Source organism: Pezoporus flaviventris, unplaced genomic scaffold (assembly GCF_033815535.1).
Source record: "Pezoporus flaviventris isolate CSIRO_AGI_PZ_B2104156 unplaced genomic scaffold, CSIRO_AGI_Pfla_v1 ptg000096l, whole genome shotgun sequence".
Classification (NCBI taxonomy): domain Eukaryota; kingdom Metazoa; phylum Chordata; class Aves; order Psittaciformes; family Psittacidae; genus Pezoporus; species Pezoporus flaviventris.
This window is the reverse complement of record NW_026892644.1, coordinates 1,615,955-1,640,516: the sequence shown is the minus strand read 5'-3', so window position 1 is coordinate 1,640,516 and position 24,562 is coordinate 1,615,955. Positions and strand designations below refer to the sequence as shown.

The 24,562-nt window shown below is 40.1% G+C and overlaps 1 protein-coding gene across 2 annotated transcripts in view; it reads left to right on the top strand.

Annotated features, from left to right (window-relative positions):
* The window catches only part of LOC133281107 (potassium voltage-gated channel subfamily KQT member 1-like), a 467,184-nt gene that overhangs the window by 6,442 nt on the left and 436,180 nt on the right, over window positions 1–24,562 (top strand). For both annotated transcript variants that reach the window (XM_061476317.1, XM_061476316.1), the window contains one exon: window positions 19,866–19,956. In XM_061476317.1, the coding sequence (XP_061332301.1) occupies window positions 19,866–19,956 (91 nt within the window). The remainder of the gene's footprint in view (window positions 1–19,865; window positions 19,957–24,562) is intronic.

Below are 24,562 nucleotides of genomic sequence, written 5' to 3'. Positions count from 1 at the left end.
TTCTCAGGCCTGCCATTTTCTTGTTGTGTAACACTGTTGAAGTTAAAGTGAGAACTTGCAGCTGTTCCAGGTTACTTTGTGCTGGTTTGGCCACTTGTTAAATGAGTGTTAGACCTTGCTCTCATTTAAAAGTGAGACCAGTCTTTATATCCTGTAACTTCCCATGGGATGGGGTGAGCTGATCTGACAACCCATTTCTAACAAATTACCTCCAGTTCTGCTCTCCTTATCCACCTTAGCCATTCAGCTTCCTCCTGCCAACTCTAGCTGTCCTCGGATATCCTTGGATAACCTGTTCAACTTACAATGTTAGGAGAAACCTAGCCCAGCAGGAAAAAGTGGATGATCTTCTGTCATGTTAGTAGTACACATCCAGCATCTTGGAAGTACTGTCCACTATTGTTCTCTTAGTGCTCCTAGTGGATCATTGTCACCTGTTAAATTTAATATGAAATTGTACAGAATAATTGCAAAGTAACACTGCAAATCATCTGGCAAGTACTGCGGACCACCTGGTTTGACTGCAAAACATTTCACAAATGCAGAGTTTGCCTAGCAACAAAGTCTGCTCTCCAGGCTCATTTATGATTTATGGGGAAACAACTCCTCCAAATGGTGACTCAGAAAGAATAATGGCTATTGTTTTGAATCATTCCTAGGGGATGCTGCCTGTCTCTCTGTTGACTGCGTGGGAAAGATGAGGAGAGATTATGGTTTCACAAGAGCTGGCATAATAGTTTACTGATACAAAGAGTATAATGTTTCTTCTCTCACCTTCCCTTCTTCCGTCCTGGCCCCATATTTCTCCTGTGTAACATATGCTGCTTCTGGGAGTCACTGTAGCACACTTAACCTAAGTCAACAAGTAATGACAGAAGTCTAGCACAGCAAGAAGGTGAATAGATTTTTGTTACCTTAAGGGGTTACAGCATGTCAGCAAATGGTCTGATGGTGCTGGAACCAGTACTAACCAGTTGGCCAGGACTGGGATGGGATGAGGGAGAGCCCTCTTTTTTTTTGCCACTAGAACTGCGGTGTTAGCTCAGTTTCATATGAAAACCTTCTCTAAGTTTACTTTGTTACTTCATCCTTCAGACTGCTTCCCACAGCTTCTTCATAGAGAGGTACACACGTACACACATGTACATGTTCCTGGTAGCTTGTTGGAAAGAGCTCATCTAAGGAATTACTGTTGAGGAATTTAAAAGTGTGTGATCCTTACAAGAATACGAAAAATATCAATAATGTCACTAACTTGAAACTTTGGGAGGAAAGTGCAGATGGTCATGAACATGTTTGTAAAATGGGGGCTGGACAGCTAAGGGTTTTTCTCTTTAGAAAAGATTCTGTGTACTGACATTTTTGTCACCATGAGTAATACAAAAAAAGCCCCACCAGAGTTCAGAATATTGGGACAAATTAAAAATTGAAATTTTCTCTTACGATTGTTTCTCTTCAGACTTTGCTTTCTCGTTTTTTTTTCAGTTCTTCCACCTTCATGTAGAAATGCTGTAGTTGTATTCTGTTAATGCAGTTGAAGAAGAGCCACCATTCTGGCTGATACTCCATTTTTTTTTTTGGCATACAGCTGCCAATTATGTAAAGAACATGAAAAGGCAAAAATATAAGGATCTGGTGATTCCTTTTAATGACTGTGGGGCATTTGCCTGCATGTCGTGTGGTTGGTTTGGGTGTAGCAGCTCTCAGCTAGTGAAGCTTAATATATACATTGCAAGTAAGCTAGCATAGTGTTCCCCTGCTTCAGTTTTTATCTGTAAATGGAGCCTATAGTCCCATTATTTATAACTGTTTATGTCAAAGGGTCTTTTAGATTCCAATTTTTGTTCTTTCCACAATTATCTCTAGAATGTGAACAGATATTTTGCCTTTTCCAATGATGTGATTGTAACATGATCAACATGAGCAACAACTAAAGTTCAGAGTAATTATAAGCATATGACTGCTATTGAGATTCTGGTTTTGACCTCTAGCTCACACCTTAGGTCTGGACATGGTGTGGTTTCATAAGGGTAAATTAGGGATTATTATCATCATCATTATCAGGCTTAGGATGTTTCTTGCCAGCATAACAGTTACTTATTTAGACATTTTATACAGAATTGAACTGATGAATTTTCCAATTTGGAACTACAGTATCCACTTTTCATCTATAGTCCAGCTACAGAGAGGAACTAACCTGATGTCTATGATGATGAGCTTCAGGTACCAAAAGATGAGCAGTATTAAACAGAAGAAACTCAAGAACTAGGGATGCATGTTCAATTGGATGATACGGTGGAATAGCTTAAGTTGCTAATGGAAGTGAAGTAATATTAAACAGAATTGTCTTTAGGATTCTGAAAGTTCTAAGATTCAGCTGTTCTAAAAATACATGGGGACAGCTACTAATTTTTAGCCTCTTTTCCTAAGGATATGAGGTTTATTCAACCACACTGTCTGAGTGCATCTGTCTGAAAGTGCCTTACCAAAAACTTTTAAGCCAGTTGGCAATTTCAACCAATATTGACAGAGGATGAGACATGCCAGAGATACTAAGTTACTTCATGTTTTGTTAAAATCAGCATTTGGATAGAGGAGAAATAAATTAATAACCCCAAAGATGAAAATATTTCATTTTGAGCTCAATTAGATTGGCACCAGAGAGTCTTTTCACAAGAGAGATGTTACAAACGTTCCTAAGGAAGAGCTGATCTGAGCATGCTTCACTTTAGGCACAGAATAACCTAACCACAGGGCACAAAGCCACAGAGTACATAAGTTTTATTTTCATTTTTTGAAATTATTGATGACTTTTTCCATCATTTATTTAAGAAATCCAATCCATCTTATTCTAGAAGCTAAATTTTGTAGTAGACTGGAATGAATACGCACTAATGTCTCCACAGGCTAATGTTGTTACTATAGTGAAACCATTTGTTTCTATAGTGAAAATAAATACTGTAGTGTGGTATTGATATGGTAATAGTAATGGAATTTGTTTATGCTTTTGTGGAAAAAATCCTTTGCTCTTTCATAAGCCAGCAAAATAAAAAGTTACTCCTTGATGTTAACATTACAATTGCTCATTAACTTGTGGACTTCACATGGTATAAAATTCAAGAAGAAAAGTGTTTATGCTACCTTCATGATAATCAAGCTGGCATTAACTTATTGCTGAATATATTTGCACAGCATCATGATATGCATTTATTCTTTCCCCCTTTTTTTATACTGAACCTAAGAAACACCAATTAATGTGAGTTCTACAAAGAGGCTGGTGTTACTTTGTAAATGGCGGTGCTAATTTCCTGTCCCTGTGGATATGTGTCATAGATCATATGCCAAAACCTACTGATTTTTTGGTCTCACAGTCAAGGTCAGTGATAAATGTATCAGAATCATGGACACTGATCATGAAGTCAATGCTGAACTTTTTCTGTCAATGCTTAAAGAACTGATTAGGTCTCTTCCAGAAAGTCTTAGTCATATAGAAACAAAATGGAAGCTTGACTCCTGTGCCGGGGAAGGAGAGGACATCCAGAACCTCAAGATATGGAGGTAAGAATAAAAAAAGACAAACGTAGCAGCACAGACTTTAGTGGAAGATACAGACACTCAGTTAAATCAGGCAGCTTAAATCCTAGGAATGTCAGGGCACTGAAAAAAAGATTTCTGTAAGATCAGTGGATTCATGAATGTGATTTGTCAGTTCTGGACTACTTCTGAATAATCAAAACTTGGTCTCCCCCTGAGTGACGTGTCACCAAACCATGTGTGCCCAGTCTTCCCCAGCAGCAAAACACAGGTCAGTGTTTATCGTGCAAAAGTAGGATAATGCATAGGCAAAACCCAAACCTCACTGCTCTGTAAGAAGCAGCAAATAGGTTCCTCAATGCTTTGAAAAGGTGAAATACTTTACTAATAGGAGCTGTGGATGTTTTAAAAATATATCTTTAGGCAGTTGATTCAGAAAGTTGCTTTGAAGTGGGAGATCTTTTTGTATGATGTGTGGCCCATGCTGCGATTTGAACAACATTGGTATTATCTATTGATTCAAAGTAGTTTGTGGCAATTTATACATCTGCAGGTGAAAATACAGAATAGTAGTGTGTGTTTGTAAGTTACCTTTTAGATTTTATAGGTGGTGTAGAAATATTACCTAGTTACTTCTGATTGGAGCCAACTGAACAACCTCATTTTACATGCAGTGGGGCTATCTGGCATTTCTGGGTGCACCCTAGAATGATCTGAAGGAAAAACTGAAAGCAGATATCATCAATATACCTATGTTATAGATGGAATTTTCCTTTGGTTGAGGGCTTCAAATACCTGAAAACATTATATTCTGAGGCAAAACACAAAGTCAGATATGCCCAAACTGCCTCCAGGCAGTCTGCCTGTTAGTGAGTCCAAAGCTAGGCAAGATTCCATTAAAACCTGTCTGGTCTCCTTCTCCAGTTCTGCTGAAACCAGCACATTCCCAGACTACTTTCTAATTTTAACATATTGGTATTTTCAGCAGAAAAATTGTTCCTTTACCAAAATTTCCAACCAACTTTAATTTGTGTGTGATCATATATGTATAAGCACAAGACCTTTCAACAAAACATCAAGCCTCAGGAGCCTGGAAATAGATCTGTGAGAGAACTGAGGAACATCAAAACTTGCCTGCAAAGGCACATGGACAACCTTCTCTTTATGACTTAGCCAGAAACTCCTTTGGATAACAAAAATACGTAAGCACTAGGGATGAGGTTTTATTCAGACTGGAAGGAATGTTTTCTAGAAGCACATGGCTAGTCAATATAAGAGTATAGTCCCATTTAGAAGAAAGTGAAGTACTTCATGCACTCAGGAATAGGAATATCTTGCACTTTTATAACATAAAAAAAATTCTCTCCTTAATTTTCCTGCCACAAAATAATCACTTAAAATAAAAAGCAGCCTATGCTTCTAGAGCCCCTCAGAGAACTTTCTGTTGGATACACTCATTTATTCTCCACAACAGAATACTAAAACTATTGGTCTCTGATGGACAACTCTGTAGTCTAGCATGAAGAAAAAAGCTGAAGCTCTAATGAGAGTAGTTGAACAGAGCTTTACTTGGGCATACTAACATCAATCAAATCTCTTTTTCTTGTAATTTAGCTGAAGCAACAGGATTTCTTCTGTCCTAGTGTGCTAGTAGAACAGAACATTTTGCCTTCGCCTCTTGCTGCAGCAAATGGTAGATAGGATAATAAAATTATCAAAGAAATAATAATAAGGAGGAAATTCTTTCCTGTTAGGGTGATGAGGCACTGGAATGGGTTGCACAGGGAGGTTGTGAATGCTCCATCCCTGGCAATGTTCAAGGCCAGGTTGGATGAAGCATTGGGTGATATGGTTTAGTGTGAGGCGTCCCTGCCCATGGCAGGGGGTTTGGAACTTGATGATCTTAAGGTCCTTTCCAACCCTAACTATTCTATGATTCTAGAAAAAAATAAGGTTTGGATCTAATTTAAATTGGAGACACATATAAGTCATTTAAGATTATTTAGCTGAAGGGCTTTCATATAGTGAAGTAAGTCACAGTTTTGAGGAAAGAGCACAGCAGGGGAAAGGCATGTCTGGTTGTCTTTAAAACATCAGTGATCCATGATCAAAGCATCTAAATACTACAGAGCATAGGTTTCAGTAGCTTTCCTATAATATTTTTTGTTGATTTTCTTTCTCTACAGAGCTCATATTTTTCTAAAAATGTTTTCTTCTCTGAACACATCCTTGCAGAGTCAATTGAGTTTGGCAGGCCGAAAAGGCTACAAAGCTACTATTTTGTATTTGGTTGCCAAGGAGTGTATCTCTGTTTACTAGTTCGTAAATTTGTCTTCTCCTCACTCATCCCCTTTTTCTTGTTCAAGCGATAACATTCCCACAAGCATCTCATATATCAACGCTTCAAGTGCACTTATCTGCAGTAGATAAACACAGGCAAAGAAATGGCATTATTTGATGCAAAACTTAAAAGGAGGAATTATTAATATTTCTCCTTTAAGAGCTTTCATTAGGTTTGTCTTCCATGGAAAATGAGATTGCTATAGCACGACCTTGAAAGAGTTCACCCTTGATAAAGTACTTGACATCATTTTGCTCACAGTGTTGTAGTTAACTTACTAGCTCCAAGTGTTTGTAGGCCTCAGTAGAACATACTTGTGGACAATTAATCTACTAAATAGAATTTGTCCCTGACTACAAAACCAAGAGAAACATGTTTACAGTTGCGCTAGCTACTTTCCAAAATGAAACAATGTTTAGGAAGATCAGGGCACAAAGAGGCACTCATTTGTAACCTTTAACCCTGGTTGATTAGCTGTCCAATGTATTACTGCCTATTTAAATTTGTTACTGCATGAAACGAAGTTAAGGATGATGGCTTCAACACATTGCTGAAAAAAGCAGTAGTTTTTTGTCTTTTTTTTTTTTTATGCATGAGGCTTAAGGAATTTAGGGGAAATAAAGTAATACTAAAATTTACTGTACATTAGTAAGACTTCTTTTGGGAAAGCATAGCAATTCTGTCTTGTGTTGGTGTGAACTTCTTTAAGTGAGAATCCAAAACCATATGAGAAATTCTCAGGTAATTCTGTTCCATCTGCTAAGTAAAACTTTTTTTTTTTAAGAGGCAGCAAGGAAAAGTCTGCAAAGAAGTTATTTGAGGTAAGTTTCTGTCTTCATAAAAGTAAAAAAAGAAGGAAAAGAAAGCCACGTGTTTTGAGAGGAAATACTTCTCTATTTTTAACAGCTATATGGTGGAAAAGGAAAACAGTATTTGCTGAAGTGATAGCTCAAACTATGACTTGGCATCCTCAGGAGTCACAGAAAGATTCAGAGATACACAAAATACCAGAAAGCAGCACCTAAGTTCTCAGTTCAGGGTACGAAAGAGTGGACCAACTCTACTAGTTGCTAATTATTTATATCTCCTCCTTACCAGCTCCTTTCCTTTAGGAGCTGAACAGCCGCCAACAAGTGAGACTGTTCTCTGCTGATGTAAATAACTGCTTGAAGCAAGTAAACAGTCACAAACTGCTTTCACTCCCTTCCATCATAGAGAACTGCCCTTTGCAGGAGAGAGTATGGATAGCAGGGAACATGAGAAGGCCAAATTGGCAGCTGGTGGAGAAAGGGAAATTGCCACATGACAAGCTTTAAATACTTTCACCCCAAGCCAACAATATCAAAAACACCCATCCACTTATCCTACCTATAAGTATCCCAGAAATCTAATCAGAAATATTTAGGTAGACCCAGGATCTGGTTGTCACTTGTTGACAAGTTAACACTGGTAGACTTTGCCACTGCGGTTAGAGAAAAAGCTTGTTTTTCCAACAAAAACATGAAATGAGGCCTAAAGGCAAACCAGTGGTATTTAGTGGTAAGTCTTGCTAAAGGTTTGTATGTGTTACCATATATTCAACTATTGTTCTGTTCTTTATAAGGAATTTGGCTCTTGCCCAAGGTTCTTTTCCTCCACTGTGTTTAAAAAGGTCGTTGGTTAGAGCTATGTTTAGCATCCCAGAAGCTGTTAGGAGCAATCCACAAGGAGGTTTTCTGATTGCCTAAGAGGCAGCAGACCTGCAGCTTGTTTGGTTCTGCAGATCAGTTGGCAATTAGTTAAGCCATTTATCTTTAAGGTTAGACTTGTCAAAACTAGCCTGCACTCTATTGCATGGCTCAATAATAGAAATAGTAACCTTAAAATAAATGAAGGCAGTATATGCTGACTTGTGGTTTAAAGATATTGTAGGGAGAAGGAAATGCTGTTCCACTGTATAGAGAAAATCGTGCAGAAGGATTGTTTATTTCTATGGGAGTGGATTTACTTAGGGTGCAAGGGAGACTTGACCCTTGTTGCAGCTACTTGTCTCTAGCACTTTTGTCATAACACGTTCACAGCTTACTCTCTCAGCTCAGCCCCGTGGCTTCTTTCTAACAGCCTTTGGTGTGCACTGAGAATATAAAGAGCTCAGCTGCTATGGCAGGGACATTGACAGCCATAGCTGAAACCTGTCTCTGGTGCTGCCATGTAAACCGTAGGTCCTGAGTGGTATCACAAGGGGCTCAGCTCCAGGACACACATCCAGTGGTAGGAGAGGGTGGTCTCAGCTTCTTCACACTGAGCTTGTGTCCACCCATGAACTGCTACCTGTGTTAAGTGAAAGGGATCATATATATACCGTATATCAGTGCCTGGAACAGTACCACTTCAGGTTTTGTATGCTTTTATATCTTAAAATGCTTCTGTTACTTTTGCCATCTTCAGTCTGTCTGACTCTGGTTAACAATACCAGAAATTATCCCTTATCTGTTTCAAGTTCGGTTTCTAAACACTTCAAGTAAAGAATGGGAAGATCTATTTTCATGTTGGTTGTGAGGAGTAGTAATTAGGTGCTTGCCATTCCCACTCACTTCAGCATGGAATCATCATGGAGATGTCAGACTGCAGTTGCCCACAGACTTGCCTACAGCAAGATTATTAGAGCATCTCAGGTCTAAACCCTCTGGGATTAATTGGGAAAAGGAAGAATGGATGTGTTTGAATTTTAAAGCATCACTAGTGGGGGAGGTTTCCAGCATTTTGGGGAGTTGTAATCACAAAGGAGCTCTTGGTATTGGGAAAGCCTTGGTTTAGGGCACCTCTTACACTCAGAGGAACTTGTCTTCTGGGACTATGCTGAGGAAAATTCGAGGGGAAAAAAAGAGGCTTATAAAAGGCGGAAGTGAGGACGGCCGGCCTGGAAAGAATACAGGGATGTTGTCCGTGAAGCTAGGGACCAGGTTAGGAAAGCTAAGGCCCAGTTAGAATTAAACTTGGCTAGGGATGTGAAAGATAACAGGAAGGGATTCTATAGTTACATTGCAGATAAAAGACAGACTAGGGACAATGTGGGCCCTCTCTGGAAGCTATCAGGAGAACTGGCTACCCTGGATTTGGAGAAGGCTGAGGTTCTTAATGACTTCTTTGCCTCGGCCTTCAATGGCAAAGGCTCTGACCACACCACCCAAGTCTTGGAAGGCAGGTGCAGGGACTGTGAGAATGAAGACCTCGGGTCCACTGTAGGAGAGGATCTGGTTCGAGACCATCCTAAGAACCTGAACGTACACAAGTCCATGGGACCTGACGAAATCCACCCGTGGGTCCTGAAGGAGCTGGTGAATGAAGTTGCTCAGCCATTGCCATCATATTTGAAAAATCATGTCAGTCAGGTGAAATTCCTGATGACTGGAAAAAGGGAAATATAACCCCCATTTTCAAGAAGGGGAAAGTGGATGACCCAGGGAATTACAGACCAGTCAGTGTCACCTCTGTACATGGCAAAATCTTGGAGCAGATTCTCCTGGAAGGCATGCTAAGGCACATGAAAATCAACAATGTGCTTGGTGACAGCCAGCATGGCTTCACTAAGGGGAAATCCTGCCTGACCAATGTAGTGGCCTTCTACGATGGGGCTACAGAATGGATGGACAAGGGTAGAGCAGTTGATGTCATCTACCTGGATTTGTGCAAAGCATTTGACACTGTCCCACATGACATCCTTGTCTCTAAATTGGGAGAGACATCAATTTGATAGGTGAACCAGTCAGTGGATACAGAACTGGCTGGATGGCAGCAAGCAAAGAGTTGTGGTCAATGGCTCAATATCTGGCTGAAGACCAGTAACGAGTGGTGTCCCCCAGGGATCAGTGTTGGGACCAGTCTTGTTCAGCATCTTTGTCGCTGACATGGACAGTGGGATTGAGTGCGCCCTCAGCAAGTTTGCTGATGACACCAAGCTGTGTGGTTTGGTTGATACCCTGGAGGGAAGGAATGCCATCCAGAGGGACCTTGACACACTTGTGAGGTGGGCTGATGCCAACCTCATGAAGTTTAACCATGACAAGTGCAAGGTCCTACACCTGGGTTGGAGCAATCCCAGGCACAGCTGGGTTGGGCAGAGAAGAGATTCAGAGCAGCCCTGCGGAGAAGGACTTGGGGGTGTTGGTTGATGGGAAAATGAGCATGAGCTGGCTTCAATGTGTGCTCGCAGCCCAGAAAGCCAACCATATCCTGGGCTGCATCAGAAGAAGCGTGACCAGCAGGTTGAAGGAGGTGATCCTGCCCCTCTACTCTGCTCTCGTGAGACCTCACTTGGAACACTGTGTGCAGTTCTGGTGTCCTCAGCATAAAAAGGACATGGAACTGTTGGAACAAGTGCAGAGGAGGGCCACGAGGATGATCAGGGGACTGGAGCACCTCCCGTATGAAGACAGGCTGAGGAAGTTGGGGCTGTTCAGCCTGGAGAAGAGAAGGCTGCATGGTGACCTCATATCAGCCTTCCAGTACCTGAAGGAGGTCTATGAGGATGCTGTGGAGGGACTCTTCGTTAGGGGCTGTAGTGACAGGACAAGGGGTAGTGTGTTAAACAGGGGCAGTTTAGATTGGATATAAGGAAGAAGTTCTTTACTGTAAGGGTAGTGAGGCACTGGAATGTGTCCCAAGAAGTTGTGAATTCTACATCCCTGGTGGTGATCAAGGCCAGGTTGGACAGAGCCTTGGGTGAGACGGTTTAGTGTGAGGTGTCCCTGCCCTTGGCAGGGGGTTGGAACTGGATGAACTTAAGGTCCTTTCCAACCCTAACTGTTCTATGATTCTATGACTCAAAACTAGATGGTATAAGGCTGTCACAGAGGAGGAAGCCAACAGAAAGTTGTCACATGTGCATGCCTGAGCAGTAGAACTGAGAGTCTTGGTTTGTTTAGATATTCTGCTGATAGTACTGGAAAGACAGAGCTTTTTACTGAGATTATACACACTAGAAAAAAAAAAATACTGTGTTCTATGTAGTAACTAATGCTGCATACACCTGCCGATCAGGGTATATTTTTTTCTTTGTATTATTTATAGAAAGATGAAATTTAGGTAATCTTGTACAATATTTCCTAGTGGTACTTGTAATGTACAGTAAAACATTGTTTTTGTCAATGCAGAGTGTTTTGTTCCATATATGAAGGACTGTGGAACACAGCTGTGAAAATGGCATTGTTGCTGAAGTTTCATTCTCATGCAGTTAGCAATTATTTTTCAGGCTTTCATCCCACATTTTTTCCTTTTCTAAAGCTAGTATCACTGAGCTTATCTAAGTCATCTTCTTCTTGTCTGAGTGCTGGCTCAGATTCTCACTTTTCTCTGCACAGAGCAAGGAGGAAGCTTGTACTCCACATCAGTGCATAGTCTTGTGGGCTCCCTTAGCCTTCACTTGCTCTGTTCTGCCACCTTTCCGTTCAGCCTGGTGTGCAGCTCTGGCTCCTCTATATGGTTCTGTGGGACAGCACAGGGAGTATAGAGTGCAAGAAATGTGCTGGTCAGTAGGTGGTTGTAGGGAAGGTACAGAGCAGGATGCAGCTGCAGTCAGGTACCAGATGGAGATGTGTAGGGGGGTGCTAGATATAAAGAGAAACTTGAGAGTAGATATGTTACTTTGTTTAACGTCTGACAAGACTTTTGCTGTTTTAAATCTAAAAACTCAGAAATAAGATAGATAAACCTCCAAGTGTTGTAAATGTTTATGTTTTTTTGTCTCAGTAAAAATATTGGGATATCAAAACATGTTATTATTGGCAATATTAAATATAATAATTATCCTATAATCTTTATTTTTAGGAATGATGACTGTTTATGGTTACAACAGAAATTAAAGGGAGCTGCATTTGTTACCTGCAAAATGGGTTCGTGTAGCCTCCTTCTTGACATCCAAAATCGTGTCCAGAATTCACTGTCTCTATAGAGAATACCTATTTTAGCTACAAAAACTCTGTAAGTGAATGAGATGAAAAAACACATCATCAATAGAAAAGAATCTTTATCATCAAAACAAGACAACAGAAGCACACAAAATTATCAAGTGAGCAAAACCACAGTTGACAGCTTGAGTCAGAGATTTTATTTTGCCATGGCCATTTTGCACATTAGCTTCCTTCATAATCCTCCATCATAGCCCTTTGCCCTCCTTCTATATAGAGGAAAAATAGGACTTCAGTCCTTTAACCAAGTGTTTATTACATACTTAGAAAGCTGTGAAAAGCATAAAATAATAGTTTTGACTGGAAGTTCATCATGGTGGGAACGCTTTTCTTGTATATGAGCAGACCATCTTAAACACATTACAAAAAATAAAACGTCTCTTCTTTTTGCCCTTTTCCATGATGTATTAAACTCACTGATATCTGAACAGTGTGCAGGTGTTTTCTTCAATCTGAGTCCCACTTTTAATTTCTTAAGAATCTGGAATCTTCTTAGGTCAGGCTTGATTTATAATATATTTGTCTGTCGCATACTCCTCAAAATATTCTGATTTTGAATGAATAATCACATGTTAGAAGTCATGCAGTAGTAAGAGAAGTGGGTCAGGTCATGGGATTTGTACCTTCACTTACTAGGAAGCAAAATGATCTTTAGCAGTCTGGGTGATCTGCTGGTAATATGTTCCCTAATTCAGTTCAAGAGGTGGATGTGCTGCAGTCATTCATTTAGGTTTTGCATGTGGAAGAAAATGTAACTCACATTCTTGCTGTGGGTTACAACCTATTTTAGAAATGCCTTAATCCAGCCGTAGCTAAAGCAGCAGTCTTTTCACAAAGGCTTCCATAACATTTTGTGTAAAGTTTTTCTCTCCTGTGTGTTCATGGTGGTTTCAATTTTTATTTAGTAGAAAGGGTTGCATATAATGTTCAGATATATATATTTTTTTTTTAAAACTTTGCTGTGAATGTCAGTCTCAAATACATCTTCACCAAAACCTTTAACTTTCATGTGCTTTGTAGGTATTGTTCTGTTGTGTCATGCAGTTGACAGAAGTGACAAACATGGTCACCAGATGTGGACACTTCAGTACTTGAAATTGTTAATAGTGTAGTCTACAAAGAGAAGAAACATTTCTGCTTGACATTAGCAGGAGGGTTTTATATTATTATTTGGATTTGGGAAAGGAGATTACTGAAACTGCGATATATCCAGGTGCTCTGAAGCTAACCCTTCCCTTCTTGCAAAAAGCAAGACATGCTCTTTTATGACTGAAAGTGATCAGCAGTGATTCTACATTTCAAACAAATGCATTTTATATGAGAACATGATACTTTATGCATAGAAAGACCAGCCTGTGTGCTTGAAAAGTGTTGTCTTTGTTATTCATTGGGAAGGAGTGACACTCACTGGCCAGAATATATAGTGCCATAAATTAAGTTAATTTAAAGGGTCATTTGAATGGTTTTAATGTGTGTTTTGGAAATGGGGAGAAAAAAAAGAGAGAGTTTTAACACATAAATACAGGAGGGAAGCAGCAATTAGCTGGAAGTTACAAAACTTGTAGGCTGTATTAGCAGCCTTTGGACAGTTCTACGTCCCTTAGTAAATAAGTGGCACCAATCGTCTTCCTTTATACACCCTTAAGCACATACATCTTGGCACTTTGAATCACCTTTTCTTGACTTTTTCATTTACAAATTTGATTACTTTCACTAAAGCCTAGTAGGAAATGTGGTTGAACATGTAGTGATAATACCTGCAGGGTATGTAGAAATCCTTCTTTGCTTTACTGAAATTGGAAAAGGCGAAAAGGTGTTAAGTGCACTGTTGTATCTTAGAAAATATTTAGCATATGAATTACCCCTGGCTTTTTATTTATTACTGGTGAGAACTGTAAAAGAAGGCAAAGGGATTTTGAAAGGAGGCAACTGAAATGGCAGAGATCTGGAAGAAGTTAATGGGCTGTACTCAAGAGGAAGCCTCCTATACCTTCATACATGTATTTTGCATAGAAATGAGAACTGTGACAATGGTAGGAATAGAACATTAGTCTCATAAAAAAATAAGACCAAGAGACTGATGAGTTTCAATAAGTTCTTGGTAAATTTATGCTTTAGTTGTTTGATGTGGTTATTTCAGGGACCAGCAAAGTTCCTGCTTTCCAGTGACTATTGACTGGAGGATGGTCTGAGCTTCAAGAGATCCAAGTTCTGCATGCTTTTTACCCTGTCCTGGTGTATGAAAAAGTCTGTACACCTCTTTGTGTCTCTGTATTTACCCAGCACTGGGATTGCTAACTGGAAGTAAAACTTGTCTGGGTAAAGAAACTGCCTGATGAGGCACAGCATCCAACTGAGTGGGGTACTCAGTGCCTGTGAGGGCTTCTGAGAACTCACGTTCTCCACTCATACTAGATATATGAAGAAAAGGCAAATCTTACAGCCCTGGTTACCTTATTATTACATCTGCAATTTCTTTACATGGAAAGCAGTGCTATCGTGTTTAAGAAAGGCTAAAGATTTGCATATTCCTATGGCTAGACTCTTCTAATGTTGGACACTAGCAATACGCTTGTGCTGTAAACTCCTTATCAACTTGTTATTCTCCATTTGAAAACGACTGGCTTGTGTTCAGTGTGCCTTCTCAACACTTTGCTCTGGTTCTCTTTTTTCTTGGAGGAATATTTTTTCTTAAGGAATATTGCCTATTGCAAGAAAGTGGGACTTCTGCCCCCTCTGCTGGCTGGCTCATCCTTTGTCAATGTAGTGGCTCAGTTAAGCCGCATACCAGTTTTATTATGGCTTGGACAGATCTCTGTACCCCTATAATGTTCCACCATTTCCAAAGAGATAGACCTGTGGGGCTGGAAGTATAGCTGCTGGATACTTGGCAACTTGTGTATTGTTGAAGTGAAAGAAGTAGCAGGACTGGGTAATGGACTATAACTACTAAGTCATGAGAAGGTGGCTAAGATCTGTCTCATGCTAAAAGCAATGGTAGCCTTGACTAAGATGTGTTATCTGGAACAGTAGCTAGGGCTACTCTACGAAAGTAAGCGAACCAGGAGAAGAGTCTGACCCTAACATAAGGAGGGACAGTGTCCTTACCAACAGGGTGCTGGTTGTAATGCACAGCACCCAAGCAGAGTGGGCAGAGCAGGGTGCTGATAACAGGGTAGATTGGCAACTCCAGACTAGTTGGACTGGGAGTTGACCACATATTTACTGTGATTTGTAGCAGCAGCGGAGCACTAAAAAGAAAAGCTACCTGCAAGAAGAACTCACAAACACAGTTTATGAGACTGGTTTTCTTAATCATTCTCCCATTAAATGGCATGGTAGCATGGACTTTAATCAGTTAGAACAGTTCCTTTTCTATTATATCCCTGTTAATATTTTTTAAGAAAGAAGACTATATTCTGTTTTGTGTTAAATAGGAGTAATATTTTAAATCCTAAATTTTGTTTTGTACTGAAATAAATCAGCAAGGTAAAGGTATGAAAACAAAATGTTTATTAAGACGATGAAAACAAAAATGTACCACTCTCTCACCAAGGTAGCTACTGTTTCAGTGTATTAGAGATGTACCTTTTCCTACCCATCACTTAAGGTTTGAAGGAAGACTAAGAGTTCAAATAAATAACTTTCACTCCTGTAGCTGACAGAAGTAATTAAAAAACCCCCTAAGAACAGAACCTAATTGCACAAATTCCTGAGATGAGTATTACACAGAATTGTGTGCAATTTTGTTTTCTGCTTTATAGAAAACCATAACTATAAACTATGTGTACTTTGACTAACTCTTCAGTAACTATACAATCATTATAATGTTACAGTAAATAATTGGTAGAGAACTTCTGAAAGTGCAAATAGGTGTCAGAAACCCATGCAGGGGGAGGATGCTAAAGAAATTAAGTTGTCAGGAAGTGAATGAGAGAAATGTAGCTAGAGGTGGTGGGGAAATTAAGCCAGGTGAGATGAAACCCCCAAAGCTGATGGCATATTTTGGTCAAACCTCAAAGAGCTTTCAGATTCTAATTTTGCAAATAGGCTGAATGTATGTATGAGGTGGCTTGGAACTTGTCAGGGTGGCTAAATTCTTTGGTATAAAGGCGGAAGATGAGGAATTTTTGGAGTTGGAGACTTCAAAATGTTGTGAAGAAGGGGGGCTGTAAGGATGCTGAGGAGGGACTCTTCATTAGGGACTGTAGTGATAGCACAAGGGGTAATGGGTTCAAACTTAACAGGGGAAGTTCAGGTTAGATACAAGGAAGAAGCTCTTTACTGTGAGGGTGGTGAGGCACTGGAATGGGTTGCCCAAGGAAGTTGTGAATGCTCCATCCCTGGCAGTGTTCAAGGCCAGGTTGGATGGAGTCTTGGACAACATGGTTCAGTGCGAGGTGTCCCTGCCCATGGCAGGGGGGTTGAAACTAGATGATCTTAAGGTCCTTTCCAACCCTAACTATTCTATGATTTTATGATTCTATGATTATGGTTTCTAGTGAATGTCCAAGACCTGTGTTAGGTACATTTTCCTTCCTGAATGACCCTTAAAGAGATGCAAGAATATTAGGAGCAATGTCACCTGTCATCCAGGTGACGCCCCTGTCCCAATTCTGGCAGTGGCCAAGAGCCATCAGAGGACCTTTGCCACTGCTGCACTGTATGCTCAGCCTTGCAGGTTGGTATTGACTGAGCTATGGTGCGCAAATCTGCATCCTGGTGTGTTAGGGGATGGCCTTGCCTATGCTGTTGTCACCCTTGGTGCCTGGCTAATGGAATGGCTCACTCTTGCTGTTCCCTGATATCCGTGTATATATATGCATATAGGATCATAGAATGATAGAATCAACTTGGGTGGAAAAGACCTTTAAGATCATCAAGTCCAACCTTTATCCAAGGTGGACTGCCAAGTCCACCACTAAACCACGCCAATGAGGGCCTCATCTACATGTGTTTTGAACACTTCCAGTGATGGTGATTCCACCACTTCCCTGGGCAGCCTGTTCCAATGCCTGAGCATCCTCTCTGTGAAGAAAATTTTCATAGTATCAAGTCTAAACCTCCCCTGGTGCAGCTTGAGTCAGTTACCTCTTGTCTTGTCACTTGTTACATGAGAGAAGAGATCAAATATATACTTTAGAGTGTATATGTATCAATACCTATACTCTATAGTGTGTATATATTGCTGTATGAAGTTCATCTGTGAGTAAATAACATGCCTATTCATATACTCATATCTGTATACATGTATATAGATATCCATACACAGTTATTTCTATTTATTTTCTATTTTCTTGTATTGGGTGCAGGTGTGAAAGTGCTGGCCGTGGAAGCGCTGCAGGGATCACCTGTGTGAGGAGCACCCAGGGCTGCCCGGTGCTGGACACAGCCAGTTCCAGCTAGCTCTGACTGACAGACCACATGGCATGGCTGAGCCCTGCAGCCATGGGTAGGGGGGCCCAGGGAGAAAACCTTTAGGAAAGGACAAACCCACACCATAGGCTGTGAGGGGAGAGGGGAAATACCAGTGTGAGAAACAGCACTGCAAGCACCACGGGGAGAGGAGCAGGATGAGGGCATGGAGGTGCTCCAGGTTTGCAAGCAGGTTCCCCTGCAGCCCCTGGAGAGACTGCACTGGAGCAAGTTTATTCTGAAGGACTGCAGGCAGTGGAAAGACCGATGATGGAGCAGGGGAACAGTATGAGGAGGAGGAAGGAGGGGCAGGGACATAGTGTAAGGACAGACTGCAACCCCATGACCCTATGTTGCTTGAGGGGTGTGTGAGAGGGGAGGTAGAGGAGAAGTTTTCACTTTCTTTGCTTCTATCTGAATCTATTCCAACTCTCAAAGATTGAAGTTAATTTTTCTCAAGTTGAATCACTTTTGCCCACAATTATAATTGATAAGTGATCTCTCTGTATTTATCTTGACCCATGAGCCTTTTCATCTCTTTTTCTTCCCTTGTCCTGTTGTGGAATGGGAGTAAGAGACTGTCTGGGTTGGCATCTGGCAACCGACCAGGGTCAAGCCCCCAGAATTTTATTGTCTATGGTCTATATAGACTATGTATTATATGTCTCTATTTCTAGACATAGAAACCTATGTATATGCAAAAATGTGTGTATATTTCATTTCTATTTCTATTATTTCTATTTCTGTTTATGTTTATACTTGTATTTACATTTGTATTTATATTTGTATTTATGCTTCTGTTTGTGCTTATATTTATTTATATTTGCATTTCCCCATCTAAAGGAAATGAGCAGCCAGTCCAAGGGAGCTCTGAGATCATGTGGGTATGACAGTTTCTGAACAATGGCAATCATCCCATCACAGAGAAGTATGAAAACTTGTGGGGTATGACATAAAAAACATGTGTCTCTGGGTATATTGTAGCATGAGTGTCCCATTCTGATGCCTTTCTGACATAGACAGGAAGAGGCAGCTGGTCCTATCACCAGTCACACGGCAGTCTGTGAACAAGTTGTATAGACTGTTTTACAGAATGGCAACTCCTGGGGGCAGAAAGAGGTGAAGGGAACAGGCAAGGTGACTGGAAGATGTACTGGACTTTGGGACAAGTGACACACATGGTGTACACTAGGGGCAGGGCAGAGCTTCCCCCACCATTAGGGTGATGGCACATGTCCCTACTCATGCTGGGTCAGGGTTGTCTTCATGCTACTTTTGTCCTCTGCCAAGCTCCCTCCAGTCTGTCACCTCACCATCAGTGCCCTTCACATGCTGGCAGGGTTACAGGGGATGCAGCCAAAATTTTCATCTGATGTGGCTTTCGGCCTGCCCTGTACTATGTGCAAGATCTGATATTTGAGTTCATGCTGAGTTTTATGAGATTCCTGTAGGCTTGTTCCTGAGCCTGCCCAGGCACCTCTAACCAGTGGCTCTGCCCTCAGGTTTACTGACTGAACTCTTGGTTTGAAGTCATGTGTGGACGTGATGAAGTGAATTTCATCTCTTCTGGTACACCGATTGAAACATTGACAAGGGGCAAGTCTCTGGATGGACTCCTAAGGAATTTGTGTTGTCACTGGACTTCATGTTGAACATGAGTTTCCTATATTTTTCATGTAAAAGCTATGAAAAGCACACTAAATGTAGATAGTGTGTTTATTTCTGTTGAAATCTCACAACATTAATAAAACAGCCATCAAGGCTCTTAGTCTGTCTTTTGCTTTGAAGTTCTTCTACAAACCCTGTCAATAGTGTTTATCTTCTTCAGAAGGGTTTCACACTGGAAACAATCTCATCACGTGCAGGACTATTAAGGTTTTAATTGCTGGTTTGGGAGTTTGGGAGTTTGGGAGTTTAGATACTGCCTCTTGGCATGGAATCAGAGGAAATGACAGCTGGAAGAGCTGGTACATGAGAAGGAATGTTTCTGGCAGTTAATAGAAGTAATTTCTGTTTTCTTACTTTTCTCTTGCTTTCTGCATGACCTTAAAAAATGGTGAAAGCTGTGGTGCAAATACATCAGAAGTCTGTGTTTTCTGTCTGTTCATCATAGTTCTTAATTCACCAGTTGTTTAAATGTTTAGCATGTTACCAGTGGCGGAAAGATGGCCAAGACACTGTATGCAACAAAGTAATGGGTATTCTACCAGCATTAAAGCATTGAATCAACTAGGATTCAATTACACATTTTGTTTTCCAATTCTCATGACTTTTCAATTTTGCTTTTTTTTTTTTTTTTTTTTGTTTGTTTGTTTTTGTTTTTTGTTTTTGTTTTTTTAACTGTACTGGGGGCAGGAGTATATATTTTGAGACTTCTCTATTTTTTCTTTATCTGAATGTAAGCTTTGCCTATTGATTTAGCTGTGTGCAGCCTTCCTGTCATTTTTATTCCATGTTTCTTAAAAATTATGAAATGCAAAATGATGATATTCTCTTAATTAGGAAGAATTAACTTCTTAAACACAAAGTACCTGCGATGAAAAAAGTTATGTGAATGAGAGCTAAAACTAGATCTACATCCAGATTTAGTTCAAGTTGATGAGTCACTAAACACTGTTTTCTTTTTGCAGATTTCTCTCTGTACTGATTTGTTTAATATTCAGTGTCCTATCTACTATAGAGCATTATTCTGAATTTGCCACTGGAACCCTTTTTTGGATGGTAAGTGAACTTTGGGGGGAAGTCTCCTATGTTTTATTAAATTGCTTCAGGTGAACAAGGGAGATAACCTCATGCAAAACATGCTACCAGGACATTTAAAATAGTACCTACTTTCATTAAAGGAAGGTCATAGTATAATGGGGATGACTATGTTCTAGGTCTGTAAACTATGAGGGTATTTGACAGCTTTTATATACTTGCTTTTCTTAAGGTATGAAACTGTACCCTGTAGCTCTTATACTGGGCAACTGGTGTTCATCAGTCTTATGCAGTGTGAAACAGGATATTCTATAGTACAGGAATGTATATTTTTAAACATATCTCTTCTAAGTCTTATGGTAAAAAATTTATGAAGAAGCATGCTCTTCAGAAGTATCTGGATCCTGGGGGTAAGTAATGTCTGACAGTGTAATTTGCCTGTATATAGAATAGGGAAGAAGAGCTTCCATCACAATTCTATGCATCAGTGATTTGGCCTTGAAGCTGGTGCTTCTTAACCATTGCGGCTGTTAGTTTTTGCCTGCAATTGACTAAGCCATCTTAGGATCACAGAGTTATTTTGGGATTTTGATTAATATTAATCCTAACAAATGTTGCTTGCCCTTTAAGCCATATTCAGTGTCAAACAAAGTACAGTATTCTGCCAATCATGTGTAATTTTCTCAGACTCACTGAAAGATGTAGAGTGATTACAGGTCAGTATAACTACCACCCACCCAATACAATAATACTGGCAATGACTCAGTGCTTAGCTGTTTGCTTTTGTGTAGATGGTATGTGCATGTGCAGACACGTATTGTTGGACAAAAATAACTAGATGAAGACAGATATGTGGTTCACATAGTGCCACATAGCATTTTTAAGTGATTAACAAATGAATCACGCATAGTCAGTGACGGAGTTGGAACAGTTTCTTGGCCACCTGTGTTACAAACTTACCTTAGAAGATACCTCTCTTGAGTTTATTCTCCTCTCCGCTCTTTCCTTAGTTTCATTCACAGAAATGGCCAGCAGAGAGGTTAGATGTTGTGCTGGCTGCTGTAGATTCCCTTGCCTAGAAAACATTTGTCTTATGACTGTGAATCTTAGAGTTTGCTCTGAAGTAAGTTCAATTGCAATGCTTCAAAGATTGCTCTTATGGCTAATTAAATTATTTCTATTTCATAAAGTTGTGAGGTTTCTTGTTTCTAGTAGCTGAATGGTTAGACTCCTGCTTGTAGCACTTCTCCCTACCTTTACCTGAAGGAATTTCAAAGTGCATCTCCCATTTTACCCATGAGAGTGTCAAGTCCATAAAAGCTTAGAGATCATTGTTCTCTCTACTCTTTGTAGTAGGTCATTACTCTGATCTACTTCATATGATAGTTGACTGTTCATGTAATCAAGAGTTTCATCAAAGGCATGAAGACACCTAGAGAGAAAAAGTATTCTCCTTTCCATGCCACTGTGCTCTCTTGAAAGAGTTTGAGAACAGTGGGGACTGCCAGTATGATGAGAAACAAAATTGGACTAAAGCATCTATTAGATCAAGTTCAAAATGAAATTTATTTGTTTGTCTCCTGGTTGAAGAAACCTGCAGTTCTTTGTATAGCCCTGTTAGTGTGTTAGTAGCAGATAAATACTAGTATATGTGGTATTTTCCCACCTGTGAAAAAACTGCTTTTCATTACATTAAAGTAGATTAACAGTTGGGAAAGATCAACTTCAAAATTGTAATGTTGAAAGTTGGTAAGGCCTGACAAGAAGGATATCATTTCATACTTGTAGACACTTAAATGTTTTTTCATTTTCTTATAAAGGGTGAGATGATGTGCCAAATGCAATTTTAGATAATACATGTCACTGGAGTAGATACGGCATATTAGTAACAGACGCAACTGCAGATGTGTCCTAAGCCACTAAAGTCCTGTGTTTTAAAGACTTAATTTTTTTTTATGTTCTTAATATATCTGGGTGGTGTAAGATAATTGCTTTTCAGGTGTGAAACCTATCATCATTCAGATAAGCTATGTGAATATACCAAGGAGAGAATCTCATATCAAGGTGTCCTTCCAAAGCTGTGTTTGTAGTCAGGATGGAAAAAGGGGGCCAAAAAAGCCCCAAGCCCTTACTCCCCTCCTTCCCTCTCTCCCCAAGCATATGTTTTCAAGTCTCTGAAAATTCAAATGAATTCTGAAGGAAAACAGTATGACTCTCAGGCCCTGCATTTTAATGTTAAGGTCAGTCTGTCATCTTTGAGACTATTGAAGATGTTTCATAGCCACGGCTTCTGATACAGGCTGATGCTGTGCCTCCACAAATGCTGTAAATCGCTCTATTTGATAACCTTACTTGAGCTTGAAAAAAACTTCTGTTCTACACATTTGTGAAGAAAACATAGCGTGTAAATCTCCATTGGATCATCACTGTGGTAAAATCAGTGTACTTTCATGGTAATAGGACTGGTGAAATTGCATGTCTTGGACTTGCAGATGCTGTCATTTGAAGAAGGTTTTTGTTCTCGTACTACCCATTTTTTTGTGTATTCGCTGCTGCTCTTGGGAGGGTTTTTGCCAGCTCTGTCTGAGAGAATCTGATTTAATTTTTCCATATACATACATGGTATGATCTTTGTTAGTTCCTGGTTGGTTTTGTTTTCTCCTCTGAGTATTTAACAAGCCAGCAAATGAGGGAAATGACAGTGGCATTTGTGCAGTGAATTATGCTGATGAACACCAACAGAATAGATAGTGAAAAACATAGTTTCTCTTGATTATTTTATACTTGCAGAAAGAAGCTTAGAGTTTAGAATAGTGTTTAAAATGGATCACAAGACTTCTAGGTAGAACAACAATGTACATGTCATTTCACAATCCACAAATCTTAAATGCATTTGCTGTAGTTTTTTATTCATATTGCTACGTAGTTTCCCCTGCTTGCCTTGGTCCTCCTCCATCTGCACTGTTGGGACCTTTTTCACTTCTCTATTCATCAGTATTTAGGGTCTGCTGTATGAGAAAGTTCTTGTACAATGTCTGGGGAAACAAACACAATGGAACGGGCCACAGTGGTAAATAATATATTTGTGACACTTAAGGCAGTACTCCCTTATCATCTGCCTTCTAAACTTGCACTACCTGCCCCTCTCTTCAGCTCGTGCAGATGTTGAAATTTCTGAAGCAGGAAGGGCAAATAGGGCTTTCCAAAATAATAGTGGCCACTTTAGTTACAGATTGCATAATGGGAGGGAATAGCATCTCTACTTGTCATAGTATGCAAATACTGGCTCTCACAGAACTCTGCAACCATTTGCCTTAGTGTTCTTTTCTTTTCATAGGCGCAGAGAATAATTCAGGTTGGAAGTGACCGAAGGAGGTTTGTAATCCAACCTCCTGATCAAAGCAGGTCAGTGCTGAGGTCAGACCAGGTTGCTCAGGGCATTATCCCATCAGGTCTTGAAAACCTCCCGGGATGGAAACTGTGCAGCCTTTCAGGACAGCCTGTTCCAATGCCTGACCATCCCCCATGGTGAAGAAGGTTTTCCTTATATCCAGTATGAATCTCCCTTTATTGATTTTTGTTTTGTTTTCTTTCATCCTTTTGCCATGGTCTGTATTCTTTCACCTTCCTGCCATGCACTGCTGTTAAGAACGTGGCTCCACCTTCTCAGTAACCTCCTTGTATGTATTGAGAATCAGCTGAGAAGTCCCCCATGCATTCATTTCTCCAGACTAAACAAGTCAAATCCTCTCAGCCTTTCCTTGTAGGAGAGGTGCTTGTGGTCCAACCCTGAGCACCTTGATGGCCTTATGTGGAACGTCCTCCAATTTAACAAAGTGTTTCTTGTAGTGGTTGAAAAAACAGGAGCAGTATGCTAGGGGCAGTCTAATGAGTGCTGAGTAAAGGGGATAATCACTTCTCTTGTTTACCTGTTGTTAGCTTTCATCACTTTGTTGCACTTGGAGTAGATTGTCTTTAAAAACCTGCTAGCTATCCTGAACTTGCTGACCCTTCAAAGCTGTCTCCCATAGGATTCCAGGTATCAGTTCCCTGAAAAATTGGAATTTTGCTCTCCTGAAGCATAGGATCTTGAATTACATTATTTCTTGGATGCTACATCCAAGGTATTGCCATTGATTATTAAACCCAAACTATTTTTTCCTTGTATAGCTGAACAGCAGATCCAGCTGTTTTCATTCCCAGTTGCCCACTCAATACGTGTATCTAAAAGTTACTCTTGAAACACTCCAGAAATCTCTCAGATTGCTTGCATCTCTCTGTGTTACTTTTTGAATAGGTATTACCTGAACTAAAGTCCTCCATAAGAACCAGGGAATGATCTAGAAATTTCTAGTTGTTTAAAGAAGTATTTGTGTGCCTTCTTATCCTGATCACGCAGTCTGTGACGAACTTCCACCATGATGTCACCTTTAGTGGCCTGTTACCAGATCACAATTTGGTGCACTATATGCTTAATACTTGGCTTCTGGAAGAAGTCTGTCATGCCTCTAAGTCCTCTCTCTGGTGTCCCTGTGCATTTCTTCCAGTATCTGATACCCTAAATATGGCTTATGAAATCCTCCATTTTGATCACCAGAACAACTTGGCAAAACTGAGCAGTGTACTG